General features: G+C 37.6%; 1 protein-coding gene across 2 annotated transcripts in view; it reads left to right on the forward strand.

Annotated features, from left to right (window-relative positions):
* The window catches only part of JAK2 (Janus kinase 2), an 81,145-nt gene that overhangs the window by 28,212 nt on the left and 28,834 nt on the right, over positions 1-24,099 (forward strand). The window contains exons 2-9 of one of the 2 annotated variants that reach the window (XM_015848915.2): positions 3,600-3,665; positions 7,138-7,666; positions 8,112-8,364; positions 15,708-15,831; positions 16,593-16,710; positions 19,569-19,714; positions 21,442-21,763; positions 23,694-23,813. In XM_015848915.2, the coding sequence (XP_015704401.1) occupies positions 7,511-7,666; positions 8,112-8,364; positions 15,708-15,831; positions 16,593-16,710; positions 19,569-19,714; positions 21,442-21,763; positions 23,694-23,813 (1,239 nt within the window). In that variant the 5' untranslated portion in view covers positions 3,600-3,665; positions 7,138-7,510. The remainder of the gene's footprint in view (positions 1-3,599; positions 3,666-7,137; positions 7,667-8,111; positions 8,365-15,707; positions 15,832-16,592; positions 16,711-19,568; positions 19,715-21,441; positions 21,764-23,693; positions 23,814-24,099) is intronic. The other variant, XM_015848916.2, reaches the window with a different exon arrangement.

Genomic DNA, 24,099 nt, shown 5'->3' on the forward strand with positions numbered 1-24,099 from the left:
CATGTTTTGTTGTTGATATGTCATCTTCCTTCTGCATCTGCTTGTTAACATTTGCATTCAAATTCCTGATATATTAAAAATCATTGCATGATATTAGTATGTAGCTGATTAAATAGATTATTCCAAAGGAATTTTACCTAACTTTTTGCAGTTGTTTCTTGTATGAGCCATCGTTTTCCTTGTGTCTATGTATCTAGCTTGCAGCAGGGCAACAAGTGGAGCATGTGAACAAGAGACAGTGGGAACAGAAGGCATATTATTTCTCTACAGTATATCTTTAAATATGCTTAAGGGAAGATTTTCAGATTTTTGTGAAACCTGTTTTTGAAGTCAGAGCATGTTACACAGGGGAGGGACAGCGGAGTTCTCTTAGTACAGAATATGATACAATTAAAGTATGGATCAACTGTCTGATTGAACTGGCTTCTGTTGTTTAAGCTGTGGAGAAGATTCTCAGATTCTCGAGATTGTTAAAGCATTTTTGTTGCGAGTACCGTGAGTTTGATAAAGTTAGTGAGAAGACTGATTTCTTGTGAATATACGTGCTGGAAAGATAGGGATCTGTTGTAATGATTTTTCTTTTTTTTGGTGAAATACCAGACACTGTTCTACTGTGTTCTGGCTGAGCAAAAATTTAAGAATCTGTTGTTGATCCCTTAAGGAGTAGTGGTACCTCTGCATACACTAATATTTTGATTATGTGTTTTACTAGTTGTTAAATAATGGTGTATGCTTGGGTCCTTTAAGATGTACTTCTGTCCAAAGCAAAAGAGCAGTCCACAAAGCAAATCATATCAAGGTTACTGCACGTTATATGCAGAATATGAATACTGTTAGATTTTTAAGACTTAAAGTTTTGATAGTGTAACAGGCCTTGCTGGATGCATGCTGTGGACAGGCTTATTTGTGTTCCATCTGCCTGTATAACCAAACTGAACTGTGAAGATATTCTGAGTATAAATGTCAAGTTTAACTAATGGATATAAGCAAACAAGCTACCCAAAGCTGTCTGAAGTTGGGAACTGACAGACTTTTCATCTTACTCTCATCGTATGAAAATAAGCACAACTTCTTTCAGTGTTCTTGTAACAAGAACCATAATAGTCTTTAGAATTATTAATTTTGCTAGAACTTTGTGAGACATTTCTGCATTCATACCTACCCCGCTACGGCCTCCTTACCATCAGTTTGAGAAGGTGTTCTGAATTGCTGTTTATAGTATTATTTCAAATTTCTTGAAAGAAGGATGTGTGTATAAGGTGGAAAGTGTGTGTTTTTGTTGTTTTCAATCTTAAAGAAGGTGTCCTACTTTACTACCAATAAACTAATAGAGGTGTTGGGAGATATGTCTTCAGGGCCTTATTTATATCAGATAACAGAAAATGCTATTCTTATATTTCTCCTCATTTGCTTGTAAATTGAGTATTCAGGGTGCTTAGTATCAGACACAGTAAACATTAATTGCAATTATGGGAATTCTAAAAGCTTGCTGAGAAGGGCCTGTTTTAGCTAGCAGAATCTTCACTGCGTCTTTACCATGTTCTTCACAAATAGCTGCAGGGAGATGATGGACATAGTTAACTGATTCATTAGATTCTGGACTTTGTTTTGCAACTGGGGATTTAAATCCTTGCAACTGCCAGCAATGTGGTCTGGTGTAAATGTAAACAAATTGGAGGAAGTGAGAGAGCTGAATTTCTGGCAAGATGGTGCACTGTCAGGTCAGTCCAAACTGTAATATAGGTGACATTCTTTGAAAGTTTGCTGCTGAAAGAACAAGCTGTATTAGACAAGACTTACTCAGCCTAAAAAGTGTGTAGATGGAGTAAATAATTTTGTAAGGCCTTGATGAAGATCCTATAAATAGATAAGTCTATAGGCAGGAGGATCAGAGGTTGACTAGAAGAGGGAGATGTTACAGTAGCCACTGTGAGCCTATTCAGTATTAAGTCTTTCTCCATGGGTTTCATGCTTTTTGTCCAGAGCTGTGAGCTGTTCTATCTTAAGCAAGCAGTCATTTTCCTATTTGTTAAGTGAAGTGGCATACACTTCATGTTAGGTTGCTTTACCCAATTGTTGCACTTAAAATGCAAGCTGCGATGTTACTGAGCTTACTCAAAGTATTACAACCCTTGTTCCAATGGGCACTGCTGTAGCCAGAGTGGAAGTGACTTGTGTGACTATCTCAGTGTGGTTTATACCATCAGTTCATTGCCATTTGCTTCATATAACTTAAAATGTTGTGCAGCTGATCTGGAGTTTTGGGGGAAGGGCCACAACCAATTACAGTCAGGTAAATCTTCATGTGGTTTTCCTCATTCAAAAGCCAGGCTGGGAGTAAGAAGCATGAAATGGTAGTCTTAAAGCAGAAGGTAATTTAGAATTACCCAGCAATGCCCAGAGGTCTGCAACTTGCATGAGCAGGAGATATGGTTCTGTGCTTTGTTGGTATTGGTGCCATCAGATTAAAAAGCATGTGCTCCGAAGGTGAATGATACGCTGTTCTGTCCCCAAGCAACTTACTCCATCCCTTAACACAGGTCTCGAAAACTTGAATTAACTCTAGTGGACTTTATATCAGATCTTAATTGGCTGACTAGACAGCATTTTAAGGAGCACCCTTAGAGGTGCATAGAAAAAGCACAGCTGTCCAAACAAGGTGTAATTGCTTATCTCTAAAGCCAGATTCACAAGAGGGAGAAATGCTGTTTTCATAAGTCTGATTTACGTGGAGGCAGAAGCTGAATCTACAGCTGTGTGAGATAGGTTCTGTTTTTCAGGTCCATGGATGGTAAACTTGGTAGAAGCAGCAAGTGGTGCTGAGAAATTTATTTTCCTTCTTTTTCCTTCTGCCCAGGAAGATTTATCTGAAAAGTCATCAAATCTAAACCTTGCAGTGTTCTGAGTTTCTTCCACTTTCAACTACCTACTATTGTGGTGTTTTTTGTTTTTCCCTCTTCTAGTCATTCTTAAAATGCGCTTTTGTTTCTCTCCAACCTTTTCTTGTTGAAGGATCACAGCAGGGTATTTCCATTTCTTTCACTAATGGAGAGACCTACTGTTTTGCTTAAATGTTTTCAAATGCTGTGTCTTGCAACCACAGAAGTATGCAAAGAGAGTGAAAGTAGGCATGCCCTTGTCCTTCCTGCTGCAAAACGTTTGACCCTAACTTACACATGAATTGTATGGAGAGGGTGTTACCGGTTTTTCGCTGAAGTGTTTTAGCAAAATGGAGAGTTACTACCTGAAGTGAATCTGCTGTATCTTTCTTTTATTCTTTTCATTTCTCTTCTAATGCCATCAACAGTTTTCTTAAACCAATTCTGTATTTTCAAAAGAAAAAGAAAACACAGTAAGTGCTTAAAAACAACAAGTGTTCATTTAGTGTGCTGGCTTCTTGTTGTGACTGAGGATCAAGGTCTAACAGAACCAAAAATATGGTTTTGAAAAGTTCTTTGTGAAGAAGACAGTAGGAATTCAAGCAGATGAAAAAGGAATGAATCACGCTGTCTGAAACTTAACACCTGGGTTCTTAAGTAATGATATATTTTCTCAGGGCCCTAAACTTTTTTTTAATGTTAAGTATGTTTCTATTGCAGATACATTATGTTCTACCATTGCCTGTGTTCCTGCTTTGTCTGACCTCCTGTGGATACCAACAGCAAGTGGGTGACTTTTGATACGCTCATTTAGAAGGTTTCATCATTCGTATGTTTTATACAGAGCTTTCTCAAGTGATGAAAAGTAGTCGACAGGTGATTTACCTGTAGTGGGATAATGCTCTTTCTCAAAAAAAAAAAAAAAAATAAAGCTGAAAGGAGGAGAGTGATTACTTTCTAGAGAAGAGTTTAGATTGAAAAAAGCTAGTGCAAACTATAGCTGTAATAGTCTGTAAGAAGAAAAACAATTTTATTATGAACTGGGCTGTGAATGCTGAATACTATTAAATCATGAGGGGGTTTTTATGCCCACTGAATTTTAATGTATTTTCCTACAGTGATTTTTCAGTCTGTTAATTCTCCTTTCTGGTTGAAGTTATATTATTATTTTAAATCAGCACAGGACAGCATGGCAGGTAAAATCAATCCTCAGGTGCAGTGGAATTGCAGCCAGGGATAGAAAAGTGCATATAAACATGTTGCATTGTAAATGCTGGTTGTTTTTAGAGCAGCATAAGTAATAATTTATCCTTTAAAAATTCAGACTTGAAATATGATCAAGGCTGAAAATATAAAAATAACCCTACTGGATCAAAGTTATTGTTCCTTAGTTCCAGAATCAGATCTCTTACAGATAGCTGCTTTGATCACCAAATCAAAATGTATTCATTGAAGATTTTGTTACTTATAGCAAAAATGTCTATAAGTGGTCTGGTAATTTTTGACTTTCACTGAGTTCTGGTTGCATGTTGGATGTCAACTTCCAGATATCATGGGCCTTGTACATTGCATCTGTTTGGGCAGCGAATACCCATGTGGGTTCTGCGAGTAACTTACCTACAGAGTCCCATTCTGAGTATAATAAATCTTTGATGCAATGTTTTTTTTCTTCAGCAGAACATGTTTCTGGATGGCTTAATAGAATTGCGTATTTATACTTTTCATTGAACACTAATTGCCTCGCTGTGGTCTTTGCAGCTGAAAGACCTTCATTTTAAGGTGGCAATATATGACTGAGGCCCAGAGCCCAAATACACTTGTACTTAGAAGTGTAGGTGTATGATTCTGTGATATACTGGTTCCATGTTACTTCAGTTTGGAAATTAAAATGATGTATTTTTATACTGATGATGCCATGATGGGTATTTTATTTTCTGCTTTGTCTTGTTGACTTTCTTTTTTTTATATACCATCAAGTTAGCATAGTTTTGTCCTCTTGTGTATGTAAATTGAGTATTTTAATCTGCTACATAGGTTATGAAGTGAATACTTTCTTCCCCTGTTGTGTAAAGCCTTTCTCCTGCTGACATAGCTATTTTTAATTTCTATTTTTAGTAGAACAGGTCATCTTTAACCCATATAAATGTAAACCTACATAAATCATAGCATCTTTTCCTTAGTATTTGTAGATTTGGGAAAAAAAATTAGAAGTTAGTGTCATGGAGTTACCTAGATCAATCTGTCTGTGATGGGGGAAGTAGGCCTGTGGGCCCCCTGGCCCCAGAAATGGGAAGGGAAAAGGGAAAGGGGTAGGGAGGTGGGAGTTGGGCTCAAGGAAACAAACAGAGCAGCGACAATGGTTTAAGGAGGAAAACTTATTTTACTAACTATGATATTGGAATATGAGATAACACAATATAATACAGTCTATTTGAAGTTGAGGATAGTAAATCAAGTAAAATAAGAGAAGGTTTCCAAAGACCAAGAAGCCTACTTTGAAACTGAAGGTGCCATGGCTTGGAAGCACACCCACACCTGCTGCCAGGCAGTGAGAGAGAGAGAGCCAGCATCACTTCCATTATGTGTTTCCCTCTCCGACTGTGAGGTCCTCTGGGGCATGTAGTTCTTCTCTGCTCCGCATGATGTTATGATGTGGAACACCAATAGCAAAAATTACAAAACCATGGGTTATTATCCAAGCAGGTATTTTATGGTAAAGCAGTATATGTCGGTTTCTGCAAACATAATGCCTCTTATTTATTTCCATGGAAATTACAATAAATACCAAGAGCACAGAAATCATGTTTGTCAGAGCATATTCTCAGCTATAAAACACTATTTTTTTAACATAGTTACCACCATGAGCTATAAATTTTTGGAAGTCGTAAACAGGAGCCTGAATTCCAATTCCAATTGTAAAGATCTGCATGGCAGTCTGAAACATGTCTTGTCTTTAACGTCAGCTTTGCCACTGCTATAATGCACCACTCGACTGTTTTACTGTGCTCATATCCACTCTTTGGTCTCCATAAACATTCAGCAAGCATCAATGAATGTCAAAGGGAGCAATTTTTTCCACATGGAGTAATTCAGTAGCACACCTTTGCTTCATACATGTGTCTGTGGCAGACGCTGCTTTGTCAAACAGCCCCTCTGGTGCCATGTGTCATCTAAGTATGTCAAACAGCCCCTCTGGTGCCATGTGTCATCTAAGTACTAAATGTTAAGAGAATTTTGGTGGGAAGGTTCAAATTCTGTATTACCAACATCTGCTTCTGATGTCATAGGCTGACATAAGGTAATAAGAGGCATTAATTTCAGAGAAGCCCTTGTAATCCTTGTAAAATAGGAAGCATTACTTGCAGAAGAACCCTTATAACCCTTCATAATAGCAAGCTTTGCAGACTATGGCCAGAGTTGTTTGTTTTTTTAAGCATGGCTTTCACTGACTAAAACTGAAGTCAACAGAGCAAAGCCGTTCTTTAACTACCTTTTAGAATTCTCTGTCAATCTCACTTTTATTTTTTAACTTTTTTTTTTTTTCATTTTAAAGTATTTCTGTGCTTGTGTGTTGAGTTACTTGTCTTCCTGTCTTCCGTTTATATCACTACAGATTTCTTGTTTGCATTCAAAAGAAAAAGAGTTACCTGATTAAGTCTGAAGGGCAGCCTTGCTTTATACCTACAAATAGCAGCTGCTTACTCATTGATTCTCACCTCAGTTGGGACATGTTTTGTTTTAAGTGTGGAAGATTAAAACTCAGCTTGAAAGTATTCCTACTCTTCCTCTGTGTCAGTTTGTGACCTGGCTAGTTGTTTTGTAAATATTCAGCACAATCTTTGGGTTGAAACTGAGATTATCATAAGATTCACAAGTGTCATTAAAAGCATTATTTTGACCATCAGGTTTAAGTAGCATGTTTCAGATGCAGAAGTAAGCACATGTTATAAAATGTAGTGAGTAGAGATAAATCTTGTAGTGGGACTCCAAGTTTTTACCTTAGTTTTTTCCTCTTCTGGTGTTTGATAATTTCCAGAATTAGGGCTAGATAGTAATCCCAGGCCTTTGACATGGTCCCACACCATATCCTTTCCTATGAATTGGAGAAATATGGATTTGAAGGACGGATGAAGACTTAGCTGGATGGTCATAGCCAAAGAGTTGTCAGTACCTCTACATACAAGTGGAGAACAGTCAGAAGCAGTATGCCTCAGGGGTACATCTTGAGACCGGTGTTCTTCAACATCTTTATCAACAGATGTGAGATTGATGAATGTATGCTCAACAAGTTTGCTGATAACACTGAGTGGTGCAGTCGGTACAATAGAAGGGAGGGATACCATCCAGAGGCAGAAGAGGGAGACCTTACTACTATCAGCTCTCCAGAGAAGGACTAGAAATTCTGTTTGATGAAAAGCTGGATGGGAGCCAGTGGTGTGTTCTCACAGCCTGGAAGGCCATTGGTATCCTGGATGGCATCTGAAGAGCGGGGGCCAGCAGAGAGAGGGGAGTGATTGTCCCCCTCTTCTCTACTCTGGTGAGGAACCCCTGGAGTACCATGTACTGGGACCCTAGGCGTGGTCGAGAAGGATATAGAGCTGTTGGAGCAAGTCCAGAGAAGTCCCACAAAGATGGTCAGAGGTCTGAAGCACCACTCCTATGAAGAAATGTTGAGGGAGTTGGAATTGTTTCTCTTGGAGAGGAGAAGGCTCTGGGGAGATCTCATTGCAATCTTCCAGTACTTGAAAGGAGCTTACAAGCAGAAGGAGGACCAACTTTTTACACAGGTAGAAAACAACAGGACTAGGGCAAGGGGGCGTGGATTTAAACTGAAAGAGGGGAGATTTCAGTTAAATGTTAGGAAGAAATTTTTTACTTAGAGGGCATTGAGGCACTGAAGCAGGTTGCCCAGAGAAGTTGTGGACACCCCATCCTTGGGGGCATTGAAGGCCGGGCTTGGTGGGTTCGTGGGCAGTCTGTTCAAGTAGCTGGCAACCCTGCCCATGGTGACAAGGGGTTTGGAAATGGTGTTTGAGTACCCTTCCAGCCAAAGCCATTCTGTGATTCTTTAATTGAACTGAAACTCAACTTTCAGTAGGCCTTCTAAGCTGTTCTCTTATTCTCAGTAATGTTTTAAGTTCCTTGTGTCAGGATGCAGTTATTGTTAGATAAGAGTATTACAAGTAAGACAGTATGCAGTTATTCAAAGAGTCCTCTTTATGTTTCTTTTAGGCAAATGTTCTGAACAGAAATAAAATGAAAACGATGGCCTGTCTTACAATGGCAAATATGGAAGGCACAGCAACTGCCACTGTCCACCAGAATGGTGACATCCTTGGGAATACTAGTGCACCCAAGCAGACGGAGCCATTGCTTCAAGTGTACCTTTATTATTCACCTGGGAAGACAGGAGGAGATTATCTTCAGTTTCCAGCTGGAGAATATGTTGCGGAAGAGATTTGCACTGTTGCCTGTAAAGCATGTGGTAAGTACACATGCAGTGTTTTTCTTGATGGTGTAATTGCACTTGATGCAAGAGAGCTTTTAAATAACCAAAGCTTATCATAATACTGGTGTTTTAACAGAAATGCTAATCTGTGATGTTTTTCAAGTAATCATTATCAGCAGTGATTAGCGCAAGGCTTCTCTTGCTGTCAGAAAGGTGGTGAAGCTGAAACTGTAATCAGGTTGCTATGTCTACTATATTCATTTATATTTGTAAAATATGTGTTTATATATTTATGTAAATACAAGCATGTAATATTAATGTATAATGCATATTTTTGTATTTATTTATATTATTTACTGTAAGTGGTTGAATTACTTTTTTCATGGAAACTGATATTAGGTATAGCATGACTGTGGCTTTTTCATTTCTGACTCATTTACAAAGTAAAGTCAGTAGGTATGTAATCAATTTTAGAATATGTCTAGTTAATATCTTTGAATTGTTATATTTACTCAGACCATGGGTAGGTGCTGAGATCTATAGTAAATTAATCTAGACATGTTTTCTACAAGGATTTTTCCTTTCATTGCATCAATAGCTTCAATTTCTGAATGTGAGCAGTTTGGAAAGGAAAAAAAAAAAATTAATCTCATATCCAGATACTGAAAGGACTCTATTATCCATGTGTGCACTTGTACTTGGTATCTCTCTCTTCTGGGGACTGTCCATGGTACAAGGCTGTCTTTTAGATCTCCAAATGCTACAATTCAAGTACAAATGTATTTAAAAGAGGGGATAATAATTTCAAATACTTGCTTTCCAATGAGTCACGGATGTCTACCCACTTTGGAAAACATCTCCTTAGTGGCTTATTGATTGTTGTGAATTCTTTAGTAAGAGTACATTACTTAGCATTCTTGCCAGCATTTTCTGTGGGCTTTTTTGAACTTTTAAATCTCACACAGCTGTAAGTCTCTTGGGTACAGTATTTATAAGTATGTAAGTCTAGGTGGCATAGGGGAGGAGGTTCTTTGCTTTTTGAATGCTAAAGTGGTGTTGAATTTTTTACATTGGATTTTATTTATTCCCATAAAGTATTTAACTACTACTTTAGTGAAGGACCAGTCCTGAAGGAATGAACTAGAGAATGATTTCACTAGAAAGCGGAGAAATAGAATGCTCTTTTTTTAAGCTTGATCTTCTCCTAACAACTTGCCAGAATATTAAAGTAATGAGGTCCTGTGTACATCAAACTTAGTACGTTTGATGTATGTCTGTGTTAGAGTAGCAGAGTCTAACTATTAGAATATATTAGAATTAGAATATATTGTGTCATCAGCCACGACATCAGGTAACTTCCTTCTTTTGCTAACTGACTGGTTATTTTTGTTAGAAATAAGAGAAGATAAATTCCTCTAACTCTAATAACAAATCAGGTATTTGAAACTCAGCTTTTAGATAAGCAGGCAACCTAGTCTGAATTTACTGGAATAATAACTATCTTGATAGCTTAATTAGCTGTTTCTACTGTTATTTCTTGTCTACTTTTTATTTTCATTCCCTCTTCTCTAATTTGAATTAGAATCACAGAATTCACAGAATTGTTTAGTTTGGAAAAGACCTTAAAGTTCATTGAGTCCAATTACAACCTAGCCATATCTGACTGACATCTCTCTGCCAAACTGTGTCCCTGAATACCACATCCAAATGGTTTTTAGACACATCCAGGGATGGTGAATCAACCACCTCCCTGGGGAGCCTATTCCAGTGCTTTTTTTTTTTTTCTCAGACTCCACCAGTCTTTCTCAAGGCTTCTAGTATCCTCATGTACTAGCTTCTGTTTTGTGGGTATCACTGGTTTCTAGCTCCCAGATGCATCCTTCTGCAATTGACTATTTTAAGAAATGATTTTGTAGGAAGAGAATTCCTTATTGAGGGGATTTTATCTTTTTAGCTATTTTTACATCATTCTGTATCAGTTTGTAATTCATATTTGCAGTGACATTGTACTTGCTTCTATAAATGAAAATATTTTTGTTATGTTGAAGCTTCATTCTTGTAGAGCTAAGGTAGAGAAAATGTTCTGAAGAGTGGTAGCTTCCTGACAGCTACCACGGCAATATTTTCCTGCCAGATTCTCAATGGAATTTATAACTTTGTTACCTTCTGAATTGGTGGAAAAGACTGAAATGGTTTTTGTATGTTGGGCTTCATTCTCTTTTTCATAATAGTCATCAGTTCTTATATCACAAACTATCACTTCTAAACATTTTCACTTTTTTTTATGAGATCTTATGCTTGTAAGATACAACGTGTAGTTATGCATAGCATATGTACTCCAAAAATGATTAAGCTGGCAAGAATTTTCAGGAATTTTATATGAATCAGTGTACTTCATAAAGAGGAGAGTGGTTTAGGTAGTAGGAATCTCTGAGATGCAGTAAACTGGAAAACACTGAACTTTTCCGTGATTTGAGCAATTGCTGGATCCTTTGGTAGCAGAGCTGGTTACATCAAAGCATGACTGCTGTCTGTGGCAAGCAGCGTTGTTGTGTACCTTTGAGACAGGTCAAACAGTTGAAGGTTTTCCAGTCTATGCTGGAAATCCATTGTATGTGCCATATATTAGCTATATAAATTTTTGTCTGTGTAAATATTCTGTAATTGAATGCCAGTTTGAGACACTCATGTTATAGCTAGGTTTTTCCTCTTTATTTAAAAAAACAGCATTCAATTTTGGGAAAGATATAATAAATAAGAAACTTTTTGTAGGTTGTTTTGGATTTTTTATATGAAAAACTGTCAGAATGTAAAACCAGGAATCAAATTTTCTAACTGGAAGTGTGTTTTTTGTTGTTGTTGTTGTTGTTTGGTTTGGGGTTTTTTGTTTTTTAAGTTGATGAGTTGTTTTCAGCAGTCAGCTTTATCAACGTTATCTGCCATGTAAGACAGCTCTAGAATAGTTGCACCAAAACCAAGGGAGGCCTTTGGTTTTAAACAAAGGGAGAAAATGGTATTAGAACAAGTTACTGACTATCAAAATGAGATACAAAGAATTATTTTAGACGTTATAGCATCGTTGTGTTAGATTCATTTTCTAAATTCAGTATCTGAGATTGGTTTTTGGAAATCATCTTTTTAAATCCTTTCCCTTTCTCTTTCAGATTAATCTAAAATGAAATTACACTTTTTAATACTATTCAGTATGTATATTGTTTATTTATAAAATAAACCAAACAAGAGGCATGACCAGTGTAGATGTGGAGCTATAAAAGCACAGTGAGGGAAGAAAGGAGCTCTGTGCATATGTTTTTGGTTGTTTTTTTTTCTTTATTTTTAGGCTTGAGATGGAAGTTAGAGGATTAAAACTTTGCTGCGTTAAAGACTTTCATGATGTCGCTTGACAAATGGCATAGAGTGTTGTGGCTGTTCTATTTAGCCTTGTCTACTAAACAAAATACTTGACAAGAGACAGCACTGGTTTTGTGTTTGCGGTAGTCCAGACAATCTGTTTAATAGCCCTTGCTAGGAATGAAAAGTGGAGAGTAATTCTGCTTTAATATGTCTGAGTCACTGCTGCCTCTTCTAACTATTCATTGTTTTATTTGCTAATGTGATTAGTGCAGTGTGGAAAACCAGAGGAGGCTTTTAATACCTCTTGGAACAGCTTTTCTGATTTTACTTGTACTGAAAATATATTTCTCAGAAATTTTCACCATTGGTTTATCATCTAGGTTTCATCATGAGATTTAGATGCACAGACACACTCTACCTCCTCCCACTTTCTCCCCTCCTTGATTTTCATTGTTTCTGGAGAAAACACTTAAATCTTGACATTGTTAGTTGTTTCAAAAATCCCTGTAATTAGTAATGCTGCCAAAATTTACAAGAAAAGGGAAGTGTTTGAACTGTGCCTTCATCAGACCTTAATGGACAATTTTCAAGACCCCAATTAATGGGTTTTCTCTAAATTCATAATGGTTGAATTTTTTTCAAGTCTGGAAATGTTTCGATGCTGATGCATAGATATATAATTTTCTCCTCCCCCACATTTTCTTTCTACCTTAGGAATTAAGAAATTTAGCACCCTTTCTTGATGAACACATGTCCCCGAGCACTTGCACTGAAAGATAGCAGTTACCATATAGCATTACAAATTATAAAGTATGAAGGATGGATGAGTGTATAAATTGCTTCTTAAGCATAGGAGGGAAGTAAAGGTGGATTTCTTTTTGTTTTGTTAATAACAACATTTCTCTTTTTAGGGAGAATTTCAAAGTCCTGTTCCTCACTTAAGAAATCAATTAGTTTCTGTTGAGAATGACAATGATATGATGTGGGCTGAAGTATTGAATTGTTGTGTGTGAAATGTGTGTGTTTTTCCCTTTTATTTTTTCTTAATGCACTTGGTGAAACACAATACCATAGCATTTGAATTTAAAAATTAATTGTAATTTTTCAGTGAGCTTATTTCAGATGTTAATGGGGTAATATCTAAGTGAAACTACATAAATATTCAACACTGTCTTGAGTGGTGTCTAGCATCTGGCTAGAATCTCAAATAGGTTGGTAATTTACTTGCATTATTCTGTAAAATATTCTGTGATAATTTGGTGTCAGGATACCACACAGACTCAGAACTAACGTCAGTTATCATTGCTTTGAAGGCTAGTAATCTGTAATATGAGTCGATACAATTTCACAACTGTGTTCTCTTGCACAGGAGGATAAACTTATCCTTAACTCCAGAAAATATAGTTAGTTGAGTATTTTTTTTAAATCCCAGGTCAAATATTTCTTACTGTACCATGAACTTGCTAGATCCTAATTTATACCCAGTCCCTCATTTACTAATCTATTCAGGGTTATTCGTGTGCATTTTTTTTTTTTTTAAATTTATTTCTCTTCGTTACTTTATGTAGTTTCTTCTATTCCATTGAAAATCATGTGTTAGTATCTGTAGGTCTGGTATGTTTTGGTGAGCTATCTCTGATTAGCCTGTAGATTTCAATGACTTAATCTGGCAGCTGCACAAGAGCTCTTGTTCTTAGCCTTGTTGCTAGCTCCCTGCAGCAGCATACTCAATTTATAAGAAGTTTAAGCTTGTTCTTTAGGTGTGAATTACTTTTTGTTCTAAGTGCTCATGCAATTTTATACTTAGAGTTGATTAGTTTGTTTCTAACTGATTAAATGCTTTAGATGTGATGAAAGAAATACAGGTCCTGCCTCCTTCAATAATTACTTGTACCTATACATTGTTAACAGAATCGCACAGAATCCCAGAATGGCTCAGATTGGAAGGGACCTCAAGGATCATAAAAGTCCAACACCCCCGCCACAGGCATGGCCACCAACCTCCTCTAGTACCCCCTAGCACCTCTCCTATTATGACAGGCTGAATCAACTGGGCTTGTTCAAACTGGAAGAGAGAAGGCTGTAGGGACACCGCATTGTGGTCTCAACTTTTTACATGGGTAGATAGCAATAGGAGAAGGGGGAATTATTTTAAACTGAAAGAGGGAAGATTTAGATTAGATTTTAGGGGGAAGTTTTTTATTGAGAGAGTGGTGAGGTGCTGGAACATGTTGCCCAGAGAGGCTGTGGATACCCTGTTCTTGAAGGTGTTTAAGGCCAGTTTAGATGGAGCCCTGGGCAGTCTGATCTAGTACTTGACCTAGTAGTTGGTAACCCTGCCTGTGGCCAGAGTGTTGGGGCTCTATGGTCTTTGGTATCCCTTGAACCCAAGTTGGTCTGTGATTCTGTGAAGTATATAAGAAAAACTTCTTTTTCTCCTGTTTTTCTGTGTGAATTTCTGTGATTTCCTTCCGAGTCTTCAGGATGGAATTGGTTTTTAGTGTTTTGCCTCTTCCCAGAATTCTTGTCTCTTAAGAGACATTATTTGCAATTGCATTTTTTTCTCACTATCTGTTAGGAATTTAAAATATTTGTGTTTATTTCATAGAATAGAGTCAGAATCACCAAGGCTGGAAAAGACTTTTAAGACCATCTAGTCCAACTGTCCTCCTACTAGCAATATTTTCACAATAAACCATGTCCCTTAGTACCATATCTAAATGTTTTTCTGAATGCTTACAGGGGATGGTGACTCAACCAGCTCACTTAGCAGCCCTTTCCAGCACTTGACCACTCTTTCAGAGAAGAAGTATTTCCTAATATCCTCCACCAGTGCAACTTGAAGCAGTTCCTTCCAGTCCTATTGCAAATTATGTGGGAGAAGACACTGGCCCCCACTTCACCACTAACTCCCTTCAGGTGGCTGTAGAGAGCTATAGTGGTCTCCCCTGAGCCTCTTCTTCTGCAGACTGAGCAATTTCAGTTCCTTCAGCCACTCCTCATAAGATTTGTGCTTCAGATCCCTCGCCTGCTTCCGTGACCTTTAGACCTGCTCCAGGGCCTCAGTGTCTTTCTTGTAGTGAAGGCCCCAAAACTGAACACTGTACTTGAGTTGCGGCCTCACTAGAGCTGAATATAAGGGGACTGTCACCTCCCTGGTCTAGCTGACTAAACTATTTCTTATACAGGCATATATCCTGCATTATATCCTGCTCTGTAGGATAATCTGTATACCCATATCCCATTATGTCTTGAAAATTTGTCAGTGGTTGAATTTCTTTATTTAATGCCGCAAAGTCTCAGATACCTAGCCAGTTTTCCAAGTCATAGCATTGGCATCCCTTAGACACTCAATAGTATGGTACTTTGTCATCTGTCTTTCAAGTTAGGCTGTACTATGTAGTTAGCAGCCTCAAAGGCAAATTATAATTTTGTGCTTCTGAAGTTTTTGCTTCACGTATTTACATAGTTTGTGATTAAGTAGAATTGATTCTCTGTTTTCATTGAAAGAGTTCTCAAACTTTTTTTTTTTTTGGGGGGGGGGGGAATCCATTTTTGTGTACATTTGGTTTTGTTCTTAACTAAGCTACTGAAGTGTGGATGGCAGGTTGTTCTAGTAATGATGGCTTCTGATTTTTCATCAGCCTGAAACAGTGAAATCAATATCTAGATTTGATTTTTGGAGAAGGAAAATGTACTGTTGTTGACTGTTACTTCTTAATTAAACTAAAAGACTAATAATCCATTGTACTAAATGCCATTCAGATAAAATCTTATAACTTAAACATTAAGTATAGAGTAACAAGGAGGTACGATCTTGTTAGAGAATGAAAAAACAAACCAGGAAAAAGTCTGCAGGTTTTAAGTTGATCTCTGCAATGCCGTTGACAGTGTTAGAGCAGTATAATGAATAGCTGGAGAACATATGCCTATCTATAGCTTTTAACAGTGTATTTTTAATGGTGAGATTGATTCTCTATGAAAATAATTTCTTAAAAATACTTTCTTCTCTGTACTTTATTTAGGTATCATGCCAGTGTATCATAATATGTTTGCACTCATGAGTGAAACAGAGAGAGTCTGGTATCCTCCAAATCACATTTTCCACGTAGATGAAGCAACCAGACTAATGCTGCTGTACCGGATAAGGTAATCCAAAGCAAATTTTACACTCTTTTCATGGTAATACAGAAATGTGTGAGGAAAATATGGTCAATAAGGTATTTAGATGAAATGTAATTTCTCTGTTACATATATTGTTGGTAAGATCTAGATGAAAGATATATGAGAATAAAAATCAAGTAGGTTTAAGTTGTATACATATTATATGTATGCCATTTCTGACTGGAGAAAGAAACAATTCAAATGTATCAGGAATCAAAATAATCTTGTTCTTAAGAGTACTACATCTGATCTCCCTCTTACTTGCCCATTTGGAGTCGGTAGGAGTTCTGAAAAGCAGAATAATTATTTTCGTCAGGAGGGTGTCTGTAATAGACATATTCTTGTCTACCCTGATTTTTGAATGTGGGCTTCTAAGTCTAGTCTTCATTTTCCTTAGGGAGACCATTGCTTTTTCTTTAAATTGCATAATGTAACCTGATAACTTGATTGTTTCTTCAGGAATTGTCTTAGAGGAAACTGGAAGAGTAACACAAAATCCTCTGTATTCTGATTAGTGAGGTTGGATTTGCAGAGCTCAGTGTTTTTACCAGTGCAGCTTCTCACCCTATAAGTGCTGTATTACATGCCAAGAGTTAGATCCAGATCCTTCTGTTGACTTTGTGGGAGCTTAATATTGGCTTTTCAGAACAGCCAGCACTTACTTTGGATATACAAAATAAATAATTTCTGGTGTTGGTAAGCAAGAGTGTATTTTCACTGTCATTTACTTAAATATTTCCTAACAGGTTTTATTTTCCTCACTGGTATTGCAATGGCACAAGCAGAGCATATCGCTATGGCATTATTCGGGGTTCAGAAAGCCCTGTTCTTGATGATCTTGTAATGTCTTACCTATTTGCACAGGTATGATTTGCTTGATTATTTCTTTAAAATGCAGACTTATAAAGGTTGTTGATATTTTTCTCTTTCACTTCTAATCATAGTTATGCAAGTTCTTTTGATAGCTTGAAGCTTTGAAACAGAAAAATTAAAGCTCTTATCACATTGTATTTCTGCGAAGGTGAAGTTCAAATGGTGGTTGTGGGGAGAGCAGAGAGATTGTGCAGTTTCCATCTAGTGCCACCATGTGAAAATCTTTCACTGTGACTTTCATTTTGTACTGTTACAGTGTGGAACAACATGTTCCACAAATGTTAGCATTGCAATTTGTGTGATAAGTTGCTGTCTGTCCGCCATTTGCAACAGCTCTCGTTCTGGTATCCATTCAACAGATAGTTGCAGAATTTTGTTTCTTTCATCTTTTTCAAGATGAGACCTACTGTTGCCCAATGACATGCACCTTTCTCAGAGGGCGGGAAGAGGACTTCAGTGCTTGAGCTATTGGAACTGACTGATAGAGCTTTAAACTAGTTTTGAAGGGGGAAAGCATAAAACCAGGCTCACCAGTGATAAACTGTGGAATGACATACCAAAATTTGAGGGTATGTGTGCTAGTGAGATCCTTCAGCCTGCTCCACAAGATGCTAGGTACAATAAAGCATGTTGGAAGTGTTTTTATACTGGTGCACACAGTGCGATAGACAGGCAGGAAAAGCTGGAAGTCTTGGCTCAGTTCCAGAGCTACAGCATCATTGGCATAAGTGAAACCTGGTGGGAAGAGTCCTGTGACTGCTGTATGGTGAGGAACAGTTATAGACTCATGAACAGTGAGATAGGCAGGGCATATGAAGTGGAAATGTGGTGCTGGGTGTGAGGGAAGGCCTGCACTGTATGAAGCTTGCAGTTGGCAATGAGATGGTTAAGAGCCTCGGAATAGGGATTAAGGGACAAGCGAATATAGTGGATGTCATTTGAAGGTCTATTATATGCCTTCCAGATGGGATGATAACATCAATGAATAATTATTGAAGGAAATAAGAGACCTCCTAATCAACTGTGCTTGTGACTTCTGTTTGTAACTGGGAATAACACACAGCGGATACAGACAGATTCAGAATATTCCTGATACACCATATTATAACTGCCTGGTATAAGTACCAATGGAGCCAATGAGGAAAGGTGCCCTACTAGATTTGCCACTTGTAAACAGAGAAGGTCTTATGAGTGAAGAGGCAATTAGTGGCTGTCTTGTCTATAAGGACTGTATTACTGGGTAGCATATAATCTTTGGTGACAGGTGAAAACATCCACTAAAATTTCAGCCCTGGATACAAAGAGAAAAGATTTAAGGCTGCCCAGGAAACTAGTTAGGAGAGTCTGCTGAGAAACTACTTTGAAAGTGGTGGGGTTCATCAGCGCTGGTCTGTTTTTGAGTACCATTGCTTAAAAGCCCAGGAGCAAGCAATTCCAAAGTGTCAGAAGTCAACAAAGCAGGGCAGAGAGCTGGTTTGGCTCAACAGTGATCTTCACTTAGAGATTAGGTAGAAAAAAAGAAAGCGTGTGGCCACTGAAAGTGAGGTTAGGCAATATTGGAGGTGTACAAAGGTGCTGTTCCCTTCCTGGGGAGAAAATTTATACAGAAAAAAAAGGTCAATTAGAATTGAAACTGACCAACAAAAGGGTTAATAGCTTTTTAAAAATACTTTTGAAATGAACAGAGGTCTAGAGATCAGACTGGTGACCAGTCACTAGTGTGGGGTTCTGGAAGCTTCCACTTTTAGGGCCTGTTCTTAATGTTTTCATCAGTGACTTGCTTAGTAAACCATCAAGCCTTTAACCAAGTTTGCAGCCAAGACTAAATTAGGAGGTGTAGACTCACGTAAGGGTAGAAAGGCCTTGCAAAGAGATCTTGAGAGAAAGAGATGGATAATAACCAACCATATGAAGTATAAGAAGAGTAAGTACCAAATTCTGTAATCCTATGTATATGTGTAGACTGGGAGGTTCAAGAGTCTAGAGAGCAGCACCACAGAAAGAGATCTCTGTGTTCTAGTTGATGGCAAGTTGAACAGAAGACAGCACTATGCTCAGTAGGGCTAAACGAACCCTCATGTGTATCAGGTACAGCACTGCCAACCAGTCAAAGGAATGGACTGTCCCACTCTGCTCTGTACTGGTACAGCCTCACCTCAAGCACTGAGTGCAGTTTTGGGTGACACAGTATAAGGGTATAAAACTATTAGTGTCCAAAGGGGGCCTGCAAAGATGGTAAAGGGTCTAGGGGCCAAGATGTATGAGGAGCATTAGAGTTCCCTTAGTTTGCTTAGGCTAGAAAAGAGGAAGCTGGGGTGGGGGAGCCCTCACAGTGGCCTACAGCTCTTCTAAGGGGAGCAAAAGGTCAGTGCTGATCCCTATACTGCCAGCAGTAACCCTTGAGGAATTATACAGTGCTGGGTCAGCCTGGGGATTAGGAGCAGGTTCTTCATCAGCAGTTGATTTGTCACTGAAACAGGGTCTCCAAAGCAATGGTCATTGCATCAAGCTTGCATTTGGACAGTGCTCTCAGAAATATTGTCTGATTTTGGATAATCCTGCGTGGAGCCAGGAGGGGTGAACTTGATATCTACCAGAGTCCCTACCAGTTGAGGATATTCTGTGACATATGGACCTAGTCAAGATTTTAATCAGGCACATTTTGAGAGCAGCTTCTAGTCACAATTGTATCTGGTGTCCAGTATGAGCATTTGTTGTTCTGTGGGGATGAAAAGGTTCACTTAAAAGAGTGTTATCTATAAAATAAGTAGCAAAACCAACGAAATAAAACTGTATCACTGCAGTTCATGAACAAGTATTATAAGTTGTTTACTTGCATTTTTCTACAGTGGCGAGATGATTTTTTGGGTGGATGGATACAGATGCCTGTTACTCATGAAACACAGGAAGAATGCCTTGGAATGGCTGTTCTGGATATGATGAGGGTGGCCAAGGAAAAGGACCAAACCCCACTGGCTGTTTACAACTCAGTCAGGTAACTCAGTAGTTTGTAGCTGTGTAAAACCTCTTATCTATAAATACTAATTTTGCACTCTAGTCTGTTGCAAGTTAAAAGATCTTTTGTCCCACAGAAGGGTGGGCTCCCTTCCCCCTACCTCTTCCCCTGCAGGAAGAAGGCAGAGAAGTGAAAAGGAAGGATTACAGCTCAATTGAGATAAAGAGAAGCTAATTTACTAGAAATTGTAAAGAAATGTGAGATAATTGAATATAAAAGGAATCAAGGGTAATAAACAGAGGGAAGAGGGAGAGATGTCTTTCTGTGCAGTGAATGGTGGTGTGGCCAGCAGTAAGGCCATGGTTACATCACCTCCTTCATTCCTGGAAACTACGTAAGCATGACTGGTCCTGCTGGGAACTGTAGTTGCTAGGAACTGCAGCTCCTCAGCAGCCATCCCAACTCAGATGGTTTTCTGAATGATGTCATGGTATTGAATACCTATGAAAAGCGACAACATAGTTGTCCGGATGGAGATGTTTAAATGTTGGGGATTAATTTAGCCTTACATATTGGTTCCATAAATTTACATAGAATGTAAGCTTGAAATCAATAGAAAGCTTGTACCGCAACAGCCATTCTTTGTTTTTCAGTACATGGATTTTTTCCAGTTCAGATCAGGGCCACCTCCAAATTTGAGATCAAGTTGCACAGGGCCTTGGCAGTAAAGTTCTGAAGATGTCCAGGGATGATGATTCCACCATACCTTTGGGAAGCTTTGACATATGTACTATTGTCCTCACTGGGGAGAATTTTCTCCTCATTTGATCAGTCTCCCCTCTGTGATACCATGTGTGCAATATCTTTTGTCCTTTTACTGTGCATGTCTGTGAAAATCCTACATCAGTATTCTCCATAACTAGTTAGTTGAAGACAGTTGCTAGAACACCTTCCTGGGTCCTTTTCTCCACACTGTGCAGACCAAAATTCCATAAGCCTTTTCATTCATATTGTGTGTTCTAGGCACTTAACTATCTCTGGCAAGTTTCCACTAAACTTGCTTCAGCAAATCAGTTCACTCCAATCTGTCAAAGTAATCCGTTTCTGCTTCAACTGAGTGAATTCTGTCTCTGGTTGGTACTTCATTCTTGATGCTTGTCTTTTAATGAAGACTAGCAGAAAAAGTTAAATCAAATGAGACAACAGAATGACCAGCTGATTGGAGCTGTCAAACTACGTTTTTGTCTTGTGATCCAATATGGACTGTGATATATGAGAATCAGTGACACTATTACTTATATTCTACCACCTGTTGTGTTCTCCACAGTGAACTCTTAAGTTCGGTTTGTTGAGCATCTTCTTTCCACTCTACAGAGCTGCTTTGTTTAGTGTATAATTTGAATTTATTTTTTTTGTGTGCGCGTGTGTCTTGCCTCAGGCTTAAATGATGTCTTAAACAGATGTCTGGATATATGGAAAACGCATAATGTAGTATATGTTCAGACAAAGTTGATGGGGGGCAAAAAAGGAAAATTGGAAAAGAGATAAGTCTGTATTTGAAAGGCTGTATTACAGGCTAAAGAAAGAATCCTTGTTATCCTAGAGCTTAAAAAGATTACATAGTTGGAAATGTTTTCTCACGTTTTCTTGTTCAGCACAGACATTGATACCTTTGCTGGATTTAATGGGTTAAATCATCAGTTGTGTTTTTATTTACGTGCTTGTTTTTTGTGTTGTTTTTTTTTTTGCTGGTTGTATATTCACAGCTACAAAATGTTTCTGCCTAAATGTGTGCGAGCAAAGATCCAAGAATACCACATTTTGACCCGAAAGAGAATAAGGTACAGGTTCCGTAAATTCATACAGCAGTTTGGCCAGTGCAAAGCTACTGCCAGGAACTTGAAACTTAAGTATCTCATAAATTTGGAAACCCTTCAGTCTGCCTTCTATTCAGAAGTTTTTGAAGTAAAAGAACCTGGTGGAGATCCTTCTGGAGAAGAAAGTTTTGCAACTATTGTAATAACTGGGAATGGTGGAATTCAGTGCTCTAGAGGAAAACTTAAAAACTGTGAGACACTGTCAGAGCAGGTAATTTCTTTGAATGTATCTACTTTATTATTTTAATAGTTTCAGTTTGTTGTGTGAGAATTTGATTAGTTTTTTTAAAATTTATGTTCAATAAAATGCGTGTTGTCCTTGAATTCTGTTTGAAATCAGAATTTTAAGGGGTCCAGAAAAATGAGACAAATTCCACTTTACCTTTGTATTGCTTCACTTAGACTCTCACTAGTATCTAAGATAGCACATTTGAAGAGATGTTTCTGTAGCTGCAGTCTGTTTACTCCTTGTTCAAGAGTGAGGTGCTAAGTGGTTCAATAACTTGTCATGATCTTATGCTGCTCTATTTTTATCTTTATTATTTCTTTTGTGTATAGTTTCCCAGAAAGACTTAGGTACATTTTACGAAAGCACAATCAGATAGTAGCTTATAGCTGTGTGCAATGAGAGTGTGGGAATTCTGTGAAGGTAAGATTAAAGGCAAAGTGAAGCAGATCTCAGTTTTCCAAAATAATTACCTCTGTTGCTTGGTAGTTTTAATGCATAATGTGTAGCAGTCAGACCAAACTACAAAACTGGTGATGTTTTTGTAATGTACTATTAATGAACTTGTTAAAAAATGCCATTTTTTCCTAGAACTCAAAAAAAATTAAAATAAATAAATTTAAAAAGAAATCTGATTACTTACCCAGATTTTCTACATTTTTTTTTTCTTAGAATATTTGCAGATTCATGCTAGGGGTCCAGTAATTTCCTTTACATTATGTGGCAGCCCTCATCCCTGTGGCTACAGGAAAATTACACTAGTTGCTTTTGCAGGAGCTGATGTTGGGTTTCTGTAATTTCTAGTTTTTAGTGTACAAAACTTATGCATACTGTGCTGTCATGGCAATTAAGCCTTTATTAAGTATACTGTTTAAAATGATCTCATATGACTATTTTAGAACTATTCTTTATAACTGGTAATATTAGCATCCCTAGTGACAAAGACAAGATATAGGTTGAATGTATTTTTCACTGGTACAGAATCTGTGTATAGGATTAGTTGTGAAAATGTAATGAAGGAATAAGGCTGACTGTAAAACGTGTTCATAACTTTCAGCAGTTTACTGATGCAACTTTATTGAGATGTTGGATTGAAACAAGGTTTTCAGTTTTTTGAAGCTGGTAATAACAAACGTGGTAAATATAAGGAAATTTGTTTTGCCAGTTCACATTTAAGACCCTGAAGCTCTATTAATTATTAAACATGTTTGAGCTGATTCATTACTTCTGATAATCAGTTCAGTAGTATGACATCTCTTTGTGTTAAGATACACTTGCAGCCTTAAAATAGGCCTGGAGGAATAGTTTGGAGGAATTTGCTTTGGAGGAAAAGTTTTAGATAAACACATCTTTATTTAAGATGCTGCTTAACATTTGAAATTTTGCTGCAAACAAAACAAGATATGACCTATATGACATGGTAATTTGACTTGTGAAAGACTCAAGGAAATTATATGGAATATTATATATTATTATATCAAAAAGTCCCTAAGCTGCCACTAAAGGAAATAGTCATGGCTGGAAATCTTCCTACCTGGTCCAAGATGGCCGTGGCTGAGAAGATCTTTTTGTAGACATTTTCTCCGTCAATACTATCTCCATCTCTTTGGTACCAGGTCTTGCAGCTTGCATTCCTGCAAATGAGGACATGAAGATATCATGTTTTGTGATGTTAACAGGCTCTCTAATCAGGATGGGGTTTTTTGGGTTTTTTTTTGTTAAAAAAAAAAAAAAAAGTTAAACCTCACAGAATGCAGCTTCTCATTAATTTTAATAGCCTGTTTAAGGCTTGTTGACCCTTGTCATTGCTAACTTCACAAGGTTAGTTTTTCAGGAATTCTAATGCTACAAGTAAGTGTGGTTTTTTTCCAGCTGAAATTTGTTAATAATGAGGTTATATAATTATTTCTTGTAGGATTTACAAACGTATTGTGATTTTCCTGATATCATTGATGTCAGCATTAAACAAGCAAGTCAAGAAGGTTCCAGTGAGAGGAGAATTGTCACCATTCACAAACAAGACAGCAAGAATCTGGTCTGTTTACTTTTTTTTTTCCATTTTTGTTTTCCATATAGGAGTTGCTTTGAGCAGACTATAGTGTTCATGATTTTATATAACAAAATGTTAGTTGTGAATTAAGCACAAGGTAAAACTGAGTGCGTTTTTTGCAATGTAAGCAGTGTATTACAACACTGAAGGTCTTGTGTGTGGACTAATGTAGACAATTCTAGCTTAGGAAGGTTGCAGATAAATTGATTCTCCTTTGTTGGAGCCTTAAATTTGAGTCTGTGTTTTAGCAAGCTAGCATACTGTTTGTATG

This window comes from Coturnix japonica, chromosome Z (genome assembly GCF_001577835.2).
Source record: "Coturnix japonica isolate 7356 chromosome Z, Coturnix japonica 2.1, whole genome shotgun sequence".
NCBI lineage: Eukaryota > Metazoa > Chordata > Aves > Galliformes > Phasianidae > Coturnix > Coturnix japonica.